The 21,109-nt window shown below is 35.2% G+C and overlaps 1 protein-coding gene across 17 annotated transcripts in view; it reads left to right on the top strand.

Annotated features, from left to right (window-relative positions):
• Nucleotides 1-21,109, top strand: part of lrrc7 (leucine rich repeat containing 7) — a 145,914-nt gene that overhangs the window by 110,733 nt on the left and 14,072 nt on the right. For 14 of the 17 annotated variants that reach the window (XM_046838743.1, XM_046839830.1, XM_046839676.1 and 11 more), the window contains 10 exons: nucleotides 3,523-3,652; nucleotides 4,819-4,934; nucleotides 6,065-6,134; nucleotides 7,844-7,943; nucleotides 8,069-8,193; nucleotides 9,346-9,534; nucleotides 9,674-9,796; nucleotides 12,629-12,715; nucleotides 16,936-17,047; nucleotides 19,890-20,070. In XM_046838743.1, the coding sequence (XP_046694699.1) occupies nucleotides 3,523-3,652; nucleotides 4,819-4,934; nucleotides 6,065-6,134; nucleotides 7,844-7,943; nucleotides 8,069-8,193; nucleotides 9,346-9,534; nucleotides 9,674-9,796; nucleotides 12,629-12,715; nucleotides 16,936-17,047; nucleotides 19,890-20,070 (1,233 nt within the window). Of the gene's footprint in view, nucleotides 1-3,522; nucleotides 3,653-4,818; nucleotides 4,935-6,064; nucleotides 6,135-7,843; nucleotides 7,944-8,068; nucleotides 8,194-9,345; nucleotides 9,535-9,673; nucleotides 9,797-12,628; nucleotides 12,716-16,935; nucleotides 17,048-19,887; nucleotides 20,071-21,109 lie in introns of those variants that run through there. The other 3 variants (XM_046839750.1, XM_046838822.1, XM_046839588.1) reach the window with 2 other exon arrangements.

The raw sequence follows: 21,109 nt of genomic DNA, 5'->3' as shown, positions 1-21,109 counted from the left end.
AACAAAAAATTGCGAGGGAATCTTCTGTATACAGCTTTTCTTTTTAGGTAATTCCATAGGTTCAATAGGATTGAGGCCTGGGCTCTGGTTGGGCTATTCCAGGATTTTTATTATTTTTTTCTGAAGCCATATATTTGTTACTTTTGATGTGTGCTTTGGGTCATTAACATGTTGAAATGTGAAATTCCTCTTTATTTTCAGCTCTTTGACAGAGGACAGAAGATTTTGTGACAAATTACTTTAGTATTTGTAGCTATTAATTTTCCCCATTTATCCTGACAAGTGCCACCAACCCAGTTGAAAAAAAGCAGCCCTAAAGCATATTCCTACCCCCACCATGTTTCACTGTCAGTATGGTGTTCCTTGGATGATGCTCTATATTGGCTTTGCACCAAACATTTCCTTTAAAATTATGGCCAAAAAAGTTCAACATTTGTTTCATCAGACTGTAAAACAATTTCCAACAATCTTTTGGTATAATTCACATAGGCTTGCATATCTTTCTTTGTGAGAAATGGCTTCCTTCCTACCACACTAACCTATAGCCCAGGTTTTTTATTATTAATATGTTCCCAATTATTAAATCTTTTTGTGTTCTCTGGATTTTTTGTTTAAGATCACATTAAAGATGTAACAAGTCTGATATTTATGTTGTGGCTATGTATGTATAGGGATATGTAGACATTTTATATATACTGTAAATATTAAAAATAAAAAAGAAAGAACTGTTAAACATCAAAACAAGCACAATGGGTAGAGTTGATTGCTGAGTATTTTAAAAAGGTCACTTGATGTCATATGACTTCATTGACACTGCTGCCACAGCAAATAATACATAGATATGTGACATTTCTTAACAAGTGGAATGAGCATCTTGAACATCGCAGAATCAATTAAGTGCAACCGTTGCCAACGTTTGCATTGGAAACCACTATTCACATTTTCTTCAGGAAATGAAATTCTTGTTATAAATATAATTATATACCAAATACACAGTAATTGAGGCAACATCTCACTATTTTAGGAGGAGTCCAACCGTATAATAAAATACCAGAGATCCGAAGAGTCTATGCCAACTAGTTTATTAGCTGTTCTAGAGGCTTGTACCTTGCTAATACACTTGAACCTCTTAGTTTAGGAAAACCATCTGTATATAAATATGAATATTTATTATGCAGATAGAATAGGTTGAATTTGAGATACAGTGCCTGTCAAAAGCTCTAAAACACCTTGTCTTTTACTCGTTTTTGTGAGATACATGCATAATTATTTTGTTTATATGCAACAAACTAGATAATTAAATTGTATGAATATTTACTTTGACCAGACAAATATATAAATGTACAGATGTTGCATTTTATTTTCTTTAAAAAATCCTTAATTACAATACAGCTTTACTCACATTTGGCATGTAATTATAGAATGGTAGCCATGATGGTTCAGTATTCATTCACCTGGAAGGTCTCCAACCTTCCCTGCTCCACAACATCCTGCAGTGATTAGGTTTACACCTATGATTGGCGGAGTCTGTGAGGCAGGGGGTAAAATGTTCTGTCCTTTTCTCCAGCTCACTAATGCTCTTCTTTTAAAGCCACATGTCAAATTTGGACTAATTTGTCCACAGAAACTTAACCCAGTCATTCACTGTTTTTGCATTTTACCTAGATTGTTGCATATAAACAATAGGAACATATAACATGTGCCTAAAAACATGAAAAAAAACAAGGCTTTTTACATTTTTTGACAGTAACTGTATATGTAATTATAAATATAGTTTTATCAACTGTATTTTTCTTCATCTGCTTTCATAGTACCTTTTATCCAGATGTGGTTAAAAACTTTACCATAAGAGCATACATAGCTCATAAGCTTTGAATATGGCCTACAGTGTCAAAACACTAGCTATATGCTAGTTAAAAAAATAATCACGGTTAGGGTTAGCATTAGGGTTAGGGTTAGCATACAGTAAAGGGGAAATAACATAAAGTAGTTTGTGGACCACAAGGATGATAAGTTGGCCTTTTCAAGCCAACTTATATTGCAAAGGTGTCAGTGATACTAAAAACCTCAGTTTAAATCAAGTTCCATATTTTATTTAAAAAAACACCAAGCATTTGTAATTTGAAGTTTGTCCTTGAAACTGACTTTTTAGCAGAAGGCCAAAGATGTATTTCAGACTGACCACTTCATTCTCAAAGTCATAATTTAACCACTGTGTCTCCAGGCCTGGATACATCAGTAAAATATCTAGCAGCAAAATAATAATAATAAAAAAGATGTGCATAAAAATAGTAATCTTTTTATTTGTCCTAATCCAGTTTTTACTTTTTACTTTTTTATTTTTAGTTGCACACTTCTGGCAATTTCTCATAATTCATCATATTTAGCATTTTAGGTTTTTGCATTACTAAGATTCCTTTTAAAGGCAAACACTTCTTCACACAGCTAAGTGTATCCAGGCCTTTAGATACCCTCAGATCTTTTTTAAGTAGACATTATCAACAGTATGTGGTTCCTTCATAACATTTTCATAAGTTTCTTTATAGTTTAGTGCCGTTTTACCACAGGATTTTGTAAATGATAGTGTAATTTTTAAGAATGAATTGCGAATTAGAATTTTTAGTGATTATATTATTTCCTTAGGGTTAAATTTACAGTATCTGTATATTAGAGCACTTGGTTATGGTTGTACAACATTTCAAGCACTCGATATAGTATATTATTTGTACTTTTTATGTTTTGTGTTTTATAGTATATACACACAGTATATGAACAAAAGTTTGTGGACACCTGACCATAAGATTGCATGTGACTTTTAAACATTCCACATTTAGTCCACATTAGCTGTTCTAATAATGTTCCACAAGAAGATGTTTCACTAGATTTTGGAGTATGATTGTGGAGATTTGTGCTCATTCATCCACCCCAACATCATAGTGAAGTCAGATATTGATGTAGGCTGAGAAGGTGGAAGCTTTGCAGTCAGTGAGGCAATAAAATCTAAATGACCAAGATCAAGATCTCAATGTCTTTAATTCCAATTTCCTATGTCTGCACATGGGCATGTTATGCTGGAACAGGTTTGGGTCTCCTAGTTCAAGTGAAGGGATAAATGCACCAAGAAACATCCTATACAATTATGTGCCTACAACTTTGTGGTAACAGGTTGTGGATGAACCATTTATGGCTGGAAAAGTCAGGTGTCTCTATACTTTTATCCATGTCTTGTAAGTTTATATCTGTGATTCCATACCCTTAGTACCATATGCAGGTGAAAATTAAATGATTTTTTTTTGTTTTCTGAAATACACCTTAATTCTTCTAAAATGTTTTACCTGATCAGCAAACAGCAACTTTTAAATGTAATATGGTAAAATAATTATGTTTCTCATTACAGTTATATAATACATGTAATAATAGAGTGTATGTTTATTCCTTATAGTATATGTTGACACTGTAGTTCTGTAGGGTAAAGTTATTCTAATCACCACAGCAGTTTTTTTTTTTTGGTTTGTTCTGTAGTTTATCGCTCTTAGAGGAGTTTGACTGTAGCTGTAATGAACTGGAGTCTTTGCCCCCAACTATTGGCTACCTGCACAATCTCCGGACCTTTGCAGCTGATGAGAACTTCCTGACAGAGTTGCCCAGAGAGGTTGGTGCCATAGAGCTTTTTCTTTTGTATAAAACAGAAACAGACAGTTGTTAGGGTGAATCTCATCGTTTTTATTATCTTTTTTCTAATTTCTATTTTTTTTTTTTGCATATCTGCTCATAAAACAAAAGTATAACATGAAGCTTATAGACTTCAAAATATAGCTAGCTCATATAAATATAACCATAACCATGGTTATAACCATAAATGTATTTCAATAAAAGTGCTTTGCTATAAAATTAAATACCGTAGTTAGAAAGTCTCAGGTTGAAGGTGAGAGAAAGAGTTTGCATTATTAAACTTCTCACTGTAGTGTGTCATTGCACTCTTGAATAAAGCACTAATTGCTAAGTTGGGATGAAAAGATTCCACACCACCTCATTAACTTTCTTCTTCTCGGTTAAGGATTAAGCGATGTAGTGTCACGTAGCAGCACTTTTGATGGGTCTTTAAATAACCTTTAATACAAAGTGCTTCTTTATAAAGACAAGCTGTTCCAACCGTGCGTTGTTGCATGTGATGAATACACTGAAGCATACTGGGGCAGGTGTGTGTGTGTGTGTGTGTGTGTGTGTGTGTGTGTGTGTGTGTGTGTGTGTGTTACCTGAGCCTGTGTTTGGCTATTCCCCAGAATATCCACCTTTTTATGCCAGCTCTTCCATCAAGCGTTTCCAGAAGGTTCTGTCTCCATGCTGTTGGATATGAGCCTAGTAACTAGATCTATGTTTTCTCTCCCTATTTCCAAAAAGTCCTAAAGTAAAGGACATTTTCATTTGTTTTCAGCAAAAGCTGTTCTGAAACTCTCTCTCTCTCTCTCTCTCTGTATCTCGCTCTCTCTCTCTCTCTCTCTCTTTCTCTCTGTATCTTTCTCTCTCTCTCTCTCTCTCTCTCTCTCTCTCTCTCTCTCTCTCTCTCTCCTCTCTCTGTCCCTTACTAACCCCACTATCATAGAGGTATTGACAGAATACATTGTCATTTCTATTTTGAGCAAAGAGACTTGAGGGTCAGCAAAAGAGACAGAGAGAGAGAGAGAGAGAGAGAGAGAGAGAGAGAGAGAGAGAGAGACAGAAGGAGACAAACTGAGAGAGAAAGGAGGATGAATGAGAAAACGCTTCTAGAAAATTGCAAATTTTTTGAGCGATATTCTATTTCCACTTTTATTGCAGATTGGAAACTGCAAGAATGTCACGGTTATGTCCTTGCGCTCCAATAAACTGGAATTTCTGCCTGATGAAATCGGACAGATGACTAAGCTGCGTGTTCTCAATCTCAGTGACAATAGGTAACCTCCTTGCTCTTTTTTCTTTTATATATATTTCAGAATTTACACAGTTCTTACTAATAGTTATTTCTGTGTCAGAGAAGACAAGTGCACATCTATTATATAGTCTCTATGAACACACTGAAAATAAATATTGATTCCTATCAAGTTAGACATGTATCAACTGTATTCAATGACCAAAACAGAAGGATGATTTTCCAAGTTTTCCAGTCACATTTCAGTGTTTCACAATTCACAATGAATTTATAAAAGAAATATGACTTTTAACCATTTATTGTTAAATAAATGTCAGTGAATGTAACTTTTTATAATAGTTATCAATAGTGGCTGACTAAACAGTGCAATTTTTTATATTATTATTATTATTAATAATAATAATAATAATAATAATAATAATAATAATAATAACAATCTTCATCTTATTATTATTAACCTTCTTCTCTCTTAAAGTTAATTGAGCTTAAGCTTAAATGTGGCAAAAAACAAAAAAGCACAAAAAGGTTCTCTTTTCTCAATGTGTTTAAAATGACTGATTGTTATAAATATCTCATACTTAAGACTCCTTATTGAAAGTAGACATCATGCTTTTTTGTTTTTAAGTAATAACAATTATAATTAGTTTTATGTGAAGCATACCTGTAAATAAATTGTTGGTATAGAAACTATGAACCATTGGAAAAAGCCCATCTATATACTTTAAACCTGTTGTCTGATGTACTGTTGCCACTATTGTCAAAACTGCTGTTACAGAAAATTAATCAACACTTTCTGGCTAATCAGATTTGAGTATTTGACAGTGAGAGTTATGCTTTATATTCTTCAGTTAGACTATCATTCTCTGTATTAGTAATGAATACTGTGTGAGCAGGTTAATTAAGTCAGCTCTTAATAAGTGATGTGCAGTGTGCTTTGATCATACTACACTGGACCCATACTAATTAAAGCCAACCATTAGCTAAAACACAGCAGCTGTTTAAAGACCTGGCATTGAAATATTGGATTTATGCCTTTCACAACTGTATTTAATGATAGATTTTTATTGAGAAATATATGCATTGAAATATATGTTTTTGTATATATGTATATGTATTGATCGGCATTTTCTAAGCATGGACTTCTCTTTTTGTTAGGTTGAAGAATCTTCCCTACACTTTCACTAAACTAAAAGACTTGGCTGCACTCTGGCTATCTGACAATCAGGTGCTTTTTTTTTTTTACTTATTTGCAGCCTTAAAATGTGACAAATGTGACTTGAGGCATTTTCAAATGTGGTCCGAATACTTAGGGCTTATTTGGGGACATATCGATAATTGCAGGTCTGTGTTACATTTTTTGGATAAGTTGCAGAATTTTATTTACCTTTTTTTTTCTCTTGCTATCTACACTCCAACAGTGTAGAACCGAGATTTCTGGACGCATGGCACGTTATTGTGCAGGAATACCTGCAAATCTGGAGCTAACCACTGATTTTAATCAAGCGTTTAAACTATTATTTTCAAGTATAGCTAGGTAGTAATCTATCTGTCTGTCAAGTCAAGTCAAGTCAAGTTTATTTCTATAGCGCTTTTCACAACAGATATTGTCCCAAAGCAGCTTTAAAAAATTTAACATTTAAGGTGGTCTGTCTGTTTGTCTTAGGATGTGTAATGAACAGTGGCGGGCCATGCATTTAGTACCTGGGCCTTCAGTGGGGACTTACCCAACTTAATCCACCTCTTAATACCACTACTATCATGCAATTATAGAAACCATCAATACAATAGGAAAATGCCATATAACAACGCATAGCATTACAGAGAGAGAGGCATTTCACATATGGAGGGTGAATACCATTTTACTAAAGCAAAAAACCCAGTTAATACAATCTCAAACCTCTACACTACAACTGCAACTGTGCCATCTACATTATCTGGAGCAGTTCAAAATTGATATTTGTCTAATAACATGACAAAAACATTAAAATGTAAATACAATACAACCTACTCACCAGAGATGTATACTCATAATTTGCACCACTCCTCAGAGGCTGTAAGTCAGTGGTACCGCTCGTATTCACTGGTCTGGAAGTGGAGAACAAACCCTTTCCCGGGCTGAGACAAGCTAGCTAGCTTCAGGGTTGGCCGACCTCTCCTCACAATGTCTACCTTTTCTTGAAAATGTATTTTTAAGTATGTCCGTGACCAAATCAATTTCTCTTACTCCGTAGGCGTAAAAAGTCTAACTCTGATGTATTTGTGTGTGCAGCGCGCTATAAAAACTGCTGACACTTTTATGTAAGACGAATATTAAATCTGATTGGTTAAAAAAACATTTATTTTTTAAGGAGACTATGGAAAAAAAGGCCAGCAGAACAGACTTTGCAAGCCATGGGCAGATTAGATTGACATGGCAGCACATAAAGGCTGAAATCTGATTGGACAAAAAATCTAACATCCACTTACACGTACTGGAAGCAGTGAAGCCAGGAGAAACGCTATGAAATAAAGAGAAATAAACTGTTGGGTACTGTTTAGGTTGTAAATGTAGGTCAGTGCTTCTGATAGTGTTTAGGCCAGCAAAGAAGGCTTTGCGGGCCCTGACCGCCCACCAATGTTAATGAATGTGTCTTGGGAGTGAGTCATTCTTATAATTAACTAATGTAACACTTGAGGAATCTACAGTCTAGGCTAGAAAGTAATAAGGCCTGGCCTCACCTCTTCATACCATTCTGTGTATCAAATTAATGAAATCAAATATCATGAATAGCAAATAAACTGATATAAAGGTATATATAATACTATAATACTATAATTTGGATGTGGGGCAAAGTCTGGTTGACTCATTTATACAAGTTGTCCATCGGATTTATAATATTCTTATTATTTTGTCATTATAATATTGTGATAATTAAAGGTCTTTTCTATTTACAGTCCAAAGCCCTTATCCCTCTTCAAACAGAGGCTCATCCTGAGACCAAACAGAGGGTGCTTACAAACTACATGTTCCCCCAGCAGCCTCGGCATGATGAAGGTGAAAAAAAGTTTAACAACTTGTCCATTGACATGGCTAATTTCAACATCACCGCAATATTTCTGAATTTGAGTTAGATGGTCTTTGTGTTTGGAACACTGATTTTGAACATAATGTGCCTGCAGATTACCAGTCAGACACCGACAGCTTCAACCCAGCTCTCTGGGAGGAACAGAGGCAGCAAAGGATGACTGTGGCGTTTGACTTTGAGGACAAGAAAGAGGAGGAGGACAACTCTGCAAAAGTCAAGGTTCCCTAGACTTCTTTTGTGTCTCAGGACTTCTTTGGTGTGTCCTTCATAAAGGCTTGTTAAACATCAATTGTTCTTTTACAATAAGAACTACAGTGTCTTTTAGAATTATTGGCACCCGGTGTTTTGACATTAAACAGGGATGTTTTAATTGAACACAGTTTAAACTTGTTTATGGGCAAAGACTTTACTAGTAAAAGTCTAATTCCGGAATGTTTGACATGGCTGAGACAAATGTATATCTTTAAGAACATTTTATTCTATCTTATTCTGTTTGCTTTACAGATGTTGACTTTCTTCTTCAGTTCAGGTGACAAGTTTTAATCTAGAGATGTGTTTTTTTCAAGCATGTCTATGGTGATTTAATCATCATTTTCTTGAAAGCTCTATCTCTGCAAAGTTTTAAACTATTGGAAATAGAAATAATTTCTGTGAAAAATATTCTGGTACTTAAAGCCACAAAACAGCCATAAACCATGAAGGATCCACTGCCATGTTGTGCAGTCCGTATCAAGTTCTTTATCACATTTGCAGTGTGCTTTTTTCACTAAACAGGCTGGAGTGTGAATTTTTTATTCTGGTTTTATGTGACATATGTTGCCTGCTGTATTTCTAATAACATTTCAACTTTGGTGCTCCATTTTGTGAGAATCTGTTAGAAAAAGGCTTTCTGTCAACATTTTCAAACAGTTTGATGTCATGCAGGTTAAGTATAGTGAATAATACGACCTTTGGGATCGTAATCATTAGTTGTGGGTGTCACAGTGTCTTCATTTCCTTATTTGTGGGTAAAAATCCAACTGTCTCAGGCATGTGAAACCATTTATTAAGTATACTTTTGACAATAATAAATATTTTTTAACTGAAGAAAACAGGCCACGGACAACAACAGTTCTTGCTGGATAATGTATTTATTAGGGGTGTCAATAATTTTGCCACATACATATTTTGAGAATAAAATGCTATTTAAAAAGGTGTGGTTTTGGAAACTTATGTTGTAACATATAAAAAGAAGTTTGACTGTGTTTCATATGATTTTTGATCTTTATAAATACTTTTAATTATATAAAAGTTATATTTGGAGTAAAATATACATTTAATATAATATTTTAAACCTTTCTTTGTATCTCATTCTATTCGTTTTCTCTATAGGTTGAGATTAATCTGAAACGATATCCCACCCCTTACCCAGAGGATCTAAAGAACATGGTGAAGTCGGTTCAGAATATGGTGGGCAAAACCACTCACCCTCTTAGTACAGAGAAATGTTCCTCAGGCACCAACATTGAGCTCCATAGCACAGATGCATATGAGCCAAAGTGGCATATTGCACCCAAGGAGGTAACCTCAATTTGGTATACAGTGTCTCCCTCTGTGGGAACACCACACCTGCAGACCATTTTAAATATGTGGAATTACACAGTTTGTTGTAGGCTACCTTCATTTTTATTTTTGTTGAATAGTTGCTGTGTGTTGGCAGGTCTCAGAGAGGGAGGTTAAAGAATTCTCCAAGCCTCCTCTGCCAGAGCAAGGTGTTCACATGAACTCGGCAATAGACATTCCAAAGCGGAAGGACAAGGAGGATCTAAATGAGAGCTCTGAGGTACAGCTGTTTTTCTTTGCTCTTGCTTTTTGTACACCGAAACCTTTTTTTCCCGAAGTACATTTCTGACAGTGTCATTGCGCAGGACAAAAACTGTCAACTATGGAAAATGTACTTTTTTGGTCAATAATGCAAAGCCGGCTGTTTAAACCATAAATCTAAGAAAAGATGCCACAATAGCTCATTTGATACTGTAATACATCCGTGTTAAGAAAAGGGCCAGAATCAATTTATACCAATGCTGTAAAGAGATTCTCGTCTGCTCTGATATAAAATCAGGGGTAACTTGGGTTCTGCTGAAATTATTTCAATGTGGGTGGCATATCTGCCATGGGAGGTTAGAAAAATCTCCCTGAAGCTTTAGGAGGAAAAAACCTTGAAAGGAACCAGACTCTCTATGAATTCCATCATCTTCCAGGTGGAAGGATAATAGATCGTTACAGTATACATGTATGTATGTAGAAGAGTAAAGACGTAGAGATTATTACAATTTGAAGGGAATTTGGTATGTTTACTCTAAATGGTCCTTGGGTAATTACAGGGGTGGACTATTTTTATTACTATAGTATTTAGAATCCAGGTGATTATCAATTCAGCACGAGTAGAACTTGGGCAATAATAATTTTTAATTATTCTATATTTAAAATATTAACTATTTCATTTTAAATATAGCATGAAATAGTTAATATTTTAAATATAGAATAATTAAAATTATATATATATATATATATATATATATATATATATATATATATATATATATATATATATAATTTATTTATTTATATATAATTTATTTATTTATTTATTTTCATCTATGGTTTTATGCTCCTTTAATATTTAACTTGCTATTTCCAAGTATCAAAAGACTAAAAGAAGAAATAATTAAGAAAATTGTACAACTCTGGAAAAGATTGTTTGGTCTCTGATTCTAATCTTTTATTGTCATTGTGCTATAATAGTTGACATGTCAGGAAGTGTTCATCAAAGATAAGACATTGGAGAATAAGCTGTAGGGAGTAAGTGAGCAGAAATCATTGGGAACGTTTTGTCTCTCAAAGCCTGCCACCTGCTGATGACCAGGCCAGAACTGCCGCTTTGTTTAAAAGTACTGAGAATATGTGTGTGTACTGAACAATGATTAAAAATCATTTAATCATTTGCTGAGATACGTTTGCAGGAATAAATCTTATTTTATTTTATAATCATTACAGCACGTGTTTGAATTCTTGTGAACATGGCTAATAAGGATGTATTTATTTATATTTAAATGAGTCATGTTTAAAAATTGTATTGGGGAGAGACAGATGGTCCTACAGGTCAAGCTGAGAAGCACATTCACGTGTTTGATCCTTTGATACTCTTTAGAACTTTGTTCATTCTGCAGCTGAGATCATTGAGCAAACAGAGAAAAAGGTCAGTCTAAAATGTCAAGTGCACTCCGAGCCTGCTGATTGGCAACCATTAAAAGCTTAGCGTTGCCATGATTCTCGTTGCTAGGATTCAGGTTTCAGTTCACATCGTTATTGAGAGTTTTCCAATTGAAAAACAAGAATAAACTTAATTTGCCTTTCCACAGAGTGGGGTTTACGTCAGATGGTTGGTGTTTAACTTTAAGTGTGATGAAGCCTGGAAAAGCTTCTGTTCAGAGAAAGCTATGTTGGTTTTTGTGCTTCCAAATTACTGATTCTGAGAAAATGTTCATGAAAGTTCAACAAGTATTCAGTGGGTTCTACGAAGGATAGATTCTAAAGTTCTAAACATAGCATTCTGGTAATGTTTTAAATATTCCTGCACTGTGTTGAAATAGTATACTATTAATTTTTATTAATTCATTGGAAAATCAAGAACACTATATGAATCAGGATTTGTGATTGACTAAAAAATTGTTGAATACACTCCTTTATAAGGAACATTTACAAAACAATGTTTGCTATTGTGTTATTAACCCAGCTATCAATGACAATAAAGTAACCAAGCGATAAACTGAACATGACAATGGAAAAACATTTTCACAAACAAAGTATGTACTCCACATGTCTGTAAGAAGTCTGAGTAAATGGTCTATGAAAATGTGAAGAGAATCCAAGGAGTAGTCAGAGGAGAGATTTAAGGAAAAAAAAAGTCTGAGGAGAAGTCGGAAGAGATATCTGAGAGGAAGTGTGAGAAGGATTATGGAAGAGTAGCCTGAAAATAAGTCTGGGGAGAAGTCCGGAGATAAGGTCTGAAGAGAAATATGAAGTGAAAGTCTTGAGGAAACTTTTTAAAGAGAAGTCTGAAGAGGAAACTTGAGGATAAATTTCAAGAAATGTCTGAGGAGAATTCTGAGGTAAAGTCTGAAGAGAAATAAGAACACAGAACATATTAGTTTGTTATGAGGTATAATTAGCCAAAAAGAGCTGACTATTATGTCAGTTTATTACAATATAACAGAAAAAGGTTTTTAGAATCAAAAATAAAGAGATTTCTGATTGAATTCAGATGAAACCAGTAAAGTTACAGAAGGCAGAAGGCTTCTGCACATTATCAAGACCAACCCATGCATTCGAAAACACATTTCTAATGCTTTGTGCAAAACTGCATATATATGTGTTAAGTTACACACAGTGTGTGTTGTGTTCATTGCAATGCACAGTGCTACCACCAACAGCCTCTGAGAGCCTGCAGACAAACTGCATAATGCACCACTTGAAGGGTTATGGGGCACTGGGAGGACTGAAGTCATGACCCCATGCTTCTTATACATTCTTTTCTTTCTAGACCTCCATAGAAAATCCTCCATTTTGTGTGTTTGTTTGTATGTTTGTGTGTATGTATGTTTGTTTTGCTTAGATTTCTTTACACCGCATCGTTCCCAAGCCGCAACAGCCAGAGAATACAAGCCTGGCCCTTACTTCCTCTTCCTGTTTCTGCCTCATAGTAAGTGGCTGAGAAACCAGACAGCAGACGATTTACTGGTGGAGTGACTTGTTTTACCTGAACAAAAGTAATATATTGAACAGAAGCTGACGAGAGAAAAGAGAGAAGAATATGAATAAAAAAGAAAAATATCGGAAAATATAGGCATTGCTTATGATCAGTTTTAAATAGTATTCCAACCACCAGTATGATAGCATGCTAAGAACAATGAATGTTGCTTATGGATTTCTTTTTTTTTTTTTGCTGTTGATTTAGTTCTCATCAGCATGTTAATTTGCTACAGTCACAAAAGCCTGGTTTATGTTTCATCCGAGCTGCTTCAGACAAGCATTTGAAACTAACTGTGGAAAACCATGAGCATTTAAAACAGAGAATCTTAGCTGTCCATTAAATGTGAGGGCGGATAATAAATAGGAAGAAGAGAAACACGTGAAAACTGTTGAAAAATGTTTTGTTGTTTTCACCTGACATTTGGATGTCAAAGTTTTGTTGAAAACTGACATTATAGAATTGCACCACATGAATAAATTCTTCACAGTGCATCACATGCATTGTGTGACTTGAGGCTTTTAATTTTTTTGGGCATGCTGCATTAATGGGGAACACGAAATGCTGCTGACTACTGGTAGTTTAATGTAAACTATTAGTATTAGTACTACATACTAGTAGTATTAATACACTACATGGTTTCCATTCCTTTATGTAGTCTACACAATACCTCTAACATACAGTATACACTACTATACCCTGATGAGTTAAGATTCTAATAAGTAAAGAAACTCCAGAGAAAAAACAAAAATTTTTTTTTACTTTAGCTGCAGCATTTTTTCATCTATGCTCCATGTTACAGTGATATTATGGACACACTTTTATGCTTCCTCACCCAACCCAGTTGACAGACCTAATGCAAATAAACTTCACCCCAAAGAAATGACACTTTATCATAACTACCGTATTTTTCGGACTATAAGCCGCTACTTTTTTCCTACGTTTTGAACCCCGCGGCTTAAACAACGAGGCAGCTAATTTATGAATTTTTCCTGGGTTGTTCCCGGTTTTACAAACTTCAAGCCAAAAAACTGAGCGACATAACATTAGACCAATGAAATTTCCGAACGGAAACGAAAAAACACACCTCACCTGTGTTCTGTGCTGCACGGCATCGGGAGAAAAAATGTTTTTTTTAAACGCGCGACGATGCCAAAAGAAAACTCCTGAGAGAAATAGTTGTGAAAGGAAGAAGGAAGACAGTGAACAATAACTTTCTTGGTAGGCTACTGTTTAGATACAAGCCGTTGTAACGCGTTGAGTCTGGGTCATGGGATAGCTTGCTAACTCCAGTTGCAACAGAAATCATATTTGGAACAGACAGGTTTCCAAAACTCGTGCTTTTTTATTTTTCTTGGCAACAGCATTACGGGTTAGTCAAAAAAACTTAGAAATGAGCATCAGAAAATAATAAGGACATAATCTTTGTATTGAACACATGCGGAAAAATGCAGTGCCAGGCTATTCCCAAAATACCGCTATGCTCCTAAAGGAAGCGCAATATATTTCACCCGTTACACCGTGTGTAACGTGTCTTTCGTTAAAGCCTGTGTAAAGTTCATTAGTGTAGACACCTGCGGCTTATAGACGGTTGTGGCTTTTTATGTTGAAAATAAAAATATCTGTAAAATTCAGTGGGTGCGGCTTATATATAGGTGCACTTTATAGTCCGGAAATTACGGTATACATTTTCTTTTGGTTGCAGTCATTTTATTCTTGTGAATTAACAAGTGTTGTGAGCCAAAAGAAACGTGGAGCTGTGGTCAGTTAAAATAAATTAGCTGCTTATAATCCTCAATCTAGGATTTTCCTAATAATAATATTCACAACTTTTTCAAAGGCTTCCTTTGGCTGCTTTTGTTATTAGATGTGTGATGCTATGGCGGACATCAAATATCAAGTGCTAAATGAATCCATTTGCATATACTCCACCTTCTGTTTTATACTTATGAAAAATACTACCATATAAATACCATAACACTCATATTTGTTATGGCAAACATGCAAAACAGGCGAGACGTTTTGAAAGGGTCTAGATCTGTTCAGATCCTATTAGTACATTAACGTCTGCATTTTTCTTCTGCATTTTTCAGTTGCTTATGCAGTCAAAACTTCTCAAGCTAATAACTAGTGGTTATAAACTCACTCAACACTATTGCATGATTAGATTAATGCATTTGAAATGCACAAGTAGGTGTGAGACAGGGTCAGAGCTTGCACCTACTGTATTCCTGCCATACTTCACATTTCTTTACCAGCCAGGTTGGATTTAAAGTTGATTTGAAGTGACTTTCCATACTGCTTCTTTCCTGCTCACTGATGGCCCTAGAAAAACTATTCAGAAGGAAGCATAAATCAGGCTTGCAAGGTTTTTGAGATATTGTATGGAATGTTGAGATGGCATAACCTGAGGCTGAGAATGAGGACGAGAAATGAGAAGCGATGGTCTGAAACAAAATATGAGAACAGAGATACGTTTAGGAGGGTGGGAGGTGACCAGATGGCATGTGGTCTGCTGTGCTCTGCAGCTGTTTGTGCTGTGCATCCAGTGTTCAGCAGCCGGTTTAGGAAAACTCAGTACACAGTATTTCAACAGCATGTCTGAGACAGAAATGGCAAGTAAATGTTAAAGTTTATACAAAAAAGATGCAAAAATATTCAGCCTCAGACATCCTGTTTAATCATATTCAATTGGTTGAGCTGATGGGTGTGTTCAGAAGCATGAATGTTATGATGAAAGAAGAATGTGAGTCACTGGATAATTGAAGTGAATGAGAAATTCAACTTAATAAATGTTTTGACTTTAGATCTACATCTCTGTTAAGCTTCACTTAATGAAAGCCTTTGGGAAAGTGTTCTTATCACATAATTGTTTCTGAGGTTTTATAACCTGATATATATTTATATTTATCTTTAATGCACATCAATCTGTCACTTAAAAATGCTTTTATAAATACATTTACAGAACGATGACTAAGTCAGGGCTCTCATTCTAACATTTGAAGGTTCCTTTCCTGACATGGTGTTTATCTTTTTTTAGATAAGTGAAAAGAACTACGCTTGAGTTGCTTTTTCACAATAATCTAATGCTTTTTATTATATGAAGACTTTTATGTTTATAAGAGCATTTGAAAAATAGATGCCATTCCAATAAGTGTAAATATTTAAACACACCGATCTTAGCATATAGTCATATTGATTAAACAAATTACCTACTGTATATATTATGAACAAGGTCTAATTAAGACTTCTTTTTGTGCTGCTCTCACAAATATAATTATCATGTATAATCTAAAAAAAAACCCTATGCAATGGAAACATAAATGTTGCGGGTTTTTTTTAAGAAACGAGGCTTATTTTAGGCCAATATTTTAAAGATAATATAAATAGGACAACATGACCATGACAACAAGACATTTATTATAAGAAAACTGAAAGATGATAGCATATGTTGATGGAAAATAATCCATTGCAGGTTGGTGCAGTACCCCCCAAATTTTCTTGTTTTCTTATAAAAGCATGTCCCAGAGTGTTTTATTACTATTATTCTGTACTGATTTGCCAGCAATTACAATAATTCTTAATTTTGAATTATAATTAATTAATGCTTTTAAAACATGCTGTGGAATGCAATGCTGTGGAATGTCTGCTATGCAAGTCAGTTTTTGTAATTACTTATCTTTTTCTATATATATTTTCTCATATTATACTAATGAAAACAATTTAAAGCTGGTAACATTACTGAAAAATAGAAATGCAAAGTGCTGTGCCTTAAAAATGCTTTGCTATTATTCCAGTGTGCTGACATTTAGGATTCAGACCATTAATGTTTATATTAGTACTATCTACAGTACATTTTTTTGTTTAATATTTTTTTCACAATTTATTATTATACATTTGAGTTCTTGTGAACGAGGTTTGAAAATACAGATCAAAACTGTCAGAGCTGCAAAAAAAATTTGATCAACATGTTTTGATCAATCAAATTTCAGTCTGATAACTACTGTATGTAGTAAACATATATACAATAAGTACACACATAGAAAGGAAGTTAAAATTTAGTGGCTTTTAGTCCTATGATATTAGAATTTACAGTGCCTTTTTTTATTTAGTTGACTAGAAAACATGCATGTGCATAAACCAGATAAATAGTCTTACATTTATTTTCCCAGGATTCAATGCAAGGTTCACCTAATGATATCCGGATTTCTGACATGAGGCCAACTCTGGTGGAACCCCCTATGTACAAGCCAAAGGTTGTATTGTTGGGAAAAGATAAAAAAGGTATGCAGAGGAAAACATCTACACATAAGTAATTCTTGTAATGTATACTTTATTTTGCTTATTATTTTTAGATCTCAGTATTTTGAAATATTGACTTTATATCAGTTTCTTCAGTTGATATAAATATATACAGGTGCATCTCAATAAATTAGAATATCATTAAAAAGTTTATTCATTTTAGTAATTCAATACAAAAAGTGAAACTCATATTATATGGATTTATCACACACAGACTGATATATTTCAAGTGTTTATTTCTTTTCATTTTAATGATTATGGCTTACAGCTAATGAAAACCTAAAATTCAGTATCTCGGAAAATTAGAATACTACTTCAGACCAAAAAAAAAAAAAAAAAGATTTTGAACACAAAAATGCTGAACTACTGATAAGTATAAACATGTACAGAACTCAATACTTAGTTGGGGCTCCCTTTGCATTAATTACTACAGCAATGCGGTGTGGCATGGAGGCGATCGGCCTGTGAAGCTGTTGGCGTGTTATGGAAGCCCAGGTTGCTCTGATAGCGGCCTTCAGCTCTTCTACGTTTTTGGATCTGGTGTCTCATATCTTCCTCTTTCCAATACCCAATAGATTCTCCATGGGGTTTAGGTCGGGGGAGTTTGCCGGCCAATCAACCACATGGATACAAGGGTCCTTAAACCAGGTATTAGTACTGTTGGCAGTGTGGGCAGGTGCCAAGTCCTGTTGGAAATTTAAATTAGCATCTCCATAAAGCTGGTCAGCAGAGGGAAGAATTAATCGCTCTAAGACCCTGGTAGCCCGCTGTGCTGACCTTGGACCTGATAAAACACAGTGGACCAGAACCACAGATGACATGATTCCCCAAACCACCACTGACTATGTAAACTTTACACTGGACCTCAAGCAACTTGGATGAAATTAAATGAAATGCAAAATTTTCTTTCATCTGAAAAGACCGCTTTGGCCCACTTAGCAACAGTTCAGTCTTTCTTTTCCTTTGCCCAGGTAAGACACATCTGACGTTATCTCTGGTTCAGGAGTGGCTTGACACAAAGAATGTGTCAGTTGTAGCTCATGGATCCGTCTGTACATGGTGGCTCTTGAAGCACTGACACCACCTGCAGTCCACTCTTCTTGGAAATTCTTCCCCCAAATTCTTGGACGGGCTTTGTTTCACCTTTTTATACCACATTTTGTTCCTTCGATTTAACTTTCCATTAATGTGCTTGGATACAGTATTCTCTGAACAGCCAGATTCTTTGGCGATGACCTTTTATGTGTTATCCTCCATGTGCAGGGTGTCAATGATCATCTTCATAATGACGACGTGACAACAAGCCTTTCCCCATGATTGTGTAGCTTGAACCAGACTGAGACACCATTTAAAGGTTCAGGAAACCTCTGCAGGTGTTTTGAGTTAATTAGCTGATTAGAGTGTGACACCACGAATCTCCAATATTGAACTTTTGCACAATATTCTAATTTTCTGAGATAGTGAATTTTGGGTTTTCATTTGCTGTAGCCATAATTATCAAAATGAAAGTCACTTTTTGTATTGAATTACTAAAATAAATAATTTAATTGAGATGCAACTGTATATATATCTCAGTGGCAGGCCATGCATTTGGTATTTGGGCCTTCAGTGCTGACTTACCCAACTTAATCCACCACTATCATGCCGCAATTATAGAAACCATCAATACTATACAAAAACGCAATATAACAATACGTGGCATTACAGAAAGAGAGGCATTTAGCATATTGAGGGTGAATACTATTTTTACTAAACCTCTACACTACAACCGCAACTGTGCCACCTACATCATTTGGAGCAGTTCATAATCAATATATGTCTAATAACATGACAAAAACATTAAAAATGTACATAAAATCCAACCTACTTACCAGGGATGTATACTCATAATTTGCACCGCTCCTCAGCGGCTGTAAGCCAGTGGTGCTGCTCGTATTCACTGGTCTGGAAATGGTGAACAAACCCTTTCCTGGGCTGAGACAAGCTAGCTAGCTTCGGGGTTGGTGGACCTCTCCTCATGATGTCTAGCTTTTCTAAAAAATTTATTTTTAGGTATGTCTGAGACCAAATTAATTTATCTTCCTTAGTAGGCATAAAAAGGTCTAATTAAAATGTATTAATGTGTGCGGAGCACTACAGATGAGTTTTGCCAGTTAAACTTGGCTGTAACAGTTCCCCTTTGACTAACCAATCAGAGGACCGAAAAATGCTGATACTATTCTGGGCCAGCTAGCTGGCTCTGTGAAGCGAATTTGAAATCTGTTTGGTTAAAGAAGCAGACCTGTTGCTAATAGAGACTATGGTAAAAAGGCCAGCAGTACAGACTTTGAAGGCCCTGGGCAGATTAGATTGACATGGCAGCACATAGAGGCTGAAATCTTTTTTTTATGCCTACAGGGGAAGGGAAATTGATTTGGTCACGGACATACTCAAAAATCCATTTTGAAGAAAAGCTAGACATTGTAAGGAGGTTGGCCAACCCCGAAGCTAGATAGCTTGTCTCAGCCCGGGAAAGGGTTTGTTCTCCACTTCCAGATCAGTGAAAACGAGCAGTATAGTATAGTATAGTAGAGTATTGATGGTTTCTATAATTGCGACGTGATAGTGGTGGTATTAAGAGGTGGATTAAGTCGGGTAAGTCCTCACTAAAGGCCCAGGTGCCAAATGCACAGCCCGCTACTGATATTTATATATATATATATCACTTCATTTCACTTCATGTCCTCCTCATGCACCTACTAAAGCACAGCCATTATATCCATCGCAGAAAGTGCTGTTATGAACATGAAGGATACAACACTGATATGGATTTCCTCTCATTCAGAATCCATCGATGACTCAGACCCAGACAAAATGCACTGCTTGAACAACAGTGGATCATCAGCCACCTACTCAGACTACTCCCCCTCGCAGGGCTCTTCAGGTTCCTCCAACCCTCCTGGCAATGTCAGCTCAATGCAGAATGCTGCCAAAGAGGGTCCATCACAGACCCACTGGACAAACAGGTTGGCAACAATCAACAAATATTTTGCCTGCCAGTGGTCTTCAACTGCGAGCACACCTGTGCCATTTGGTGATATGACAGCTCATAAATTAGTTTGATTTGTTTAGTTATTCTGTGGTGGCCTGCTAACATGCAAGTATAATAAAACATTTATAATGTTACATTTAAAGTCTCTGTTTCGTTAACAAGAATTTTTAAAGCTTCAAGCTATCTTATATGCCTTTAGATTACCTCAAGTCTAGATCATTCTTATACCATTTAATAATAATGACCACAATCGATTTTTGCCAGTTTATTGAGTATCATCAGATTATATGTTACGTTGCATTAGTGCTGCAGCTATCGATTATTTTAGTAATTAAGTATTCTATCGATTTTTCCATTGATTAATCGAGTAATCGGATAAAAATGACTTTTTCTTCATTAAAGAGCAAAACTTAATATCCAAGAGAAAAAAAAACAGGCCTCTTAAAATGAACAAGTAATTTGTTTGCTTTTTAGAAAAATATTTTATTTAACTATACCCATTTAGTGCCTTTAATTGCCATATTATGTCAAAATGCAAATACAAGTTTATAAATAAAAATCATAAATAAAAATAGAGATATCACTTTCAAAATTACTTAAAAAAAAACTGTATGTTTTTTCTTTATGTTTTAGTTTTAAATTATCCCAAACTTTAAAAAACTTTCTGTTGTGTTCTTTAGACTGAATTTTCTCCTTTCCCCTCGCTGTTTTCTTTTCGTTTCTCTATTTTAATTCTGCAGCGTCTTCTGTGTTTACCTGTCCAGAGGTCTTATTTCTAAACATGGTGTATGCCACTTTCCACGCAAAGGTTTTGATTTATAAAAACAAAAACAAACTTGATGGGAGAAAGCATGCACCTGTAAGTAAGCTCAGCCCTGCGTGCACACAACGTGGAAAGGCGAGAAAGGGGAATTGATGACACAGATAGTGTGCACAACCTTTGCGTGGAAAGGTTGTGCTTTTATACAGTAAATGAAACCCTGGGGTGGTCTAGAGTTTAGCGTGTGATTCCT

This window comes from Silurus meridionalis, chromosome 1 (genome assembly GCF_014805685.1).
Source record: "Silurus meridionalis isolate SWU-2019-XX chromosome 1, ASM1480568v1, whole genome shotgun sequence".
Classification (NCBI taxonomy): domain Eukaryota; kingdom Metazoa; phylum Chordata; class Actinopteri; order Siluriformes; family Siluridae; genus Silurus; species Silurus meridionalis.
Note: the sequence above shows the minus strand (reverse complement) of the source record. Positions and strands in the feature narration are given on the sequence as shown.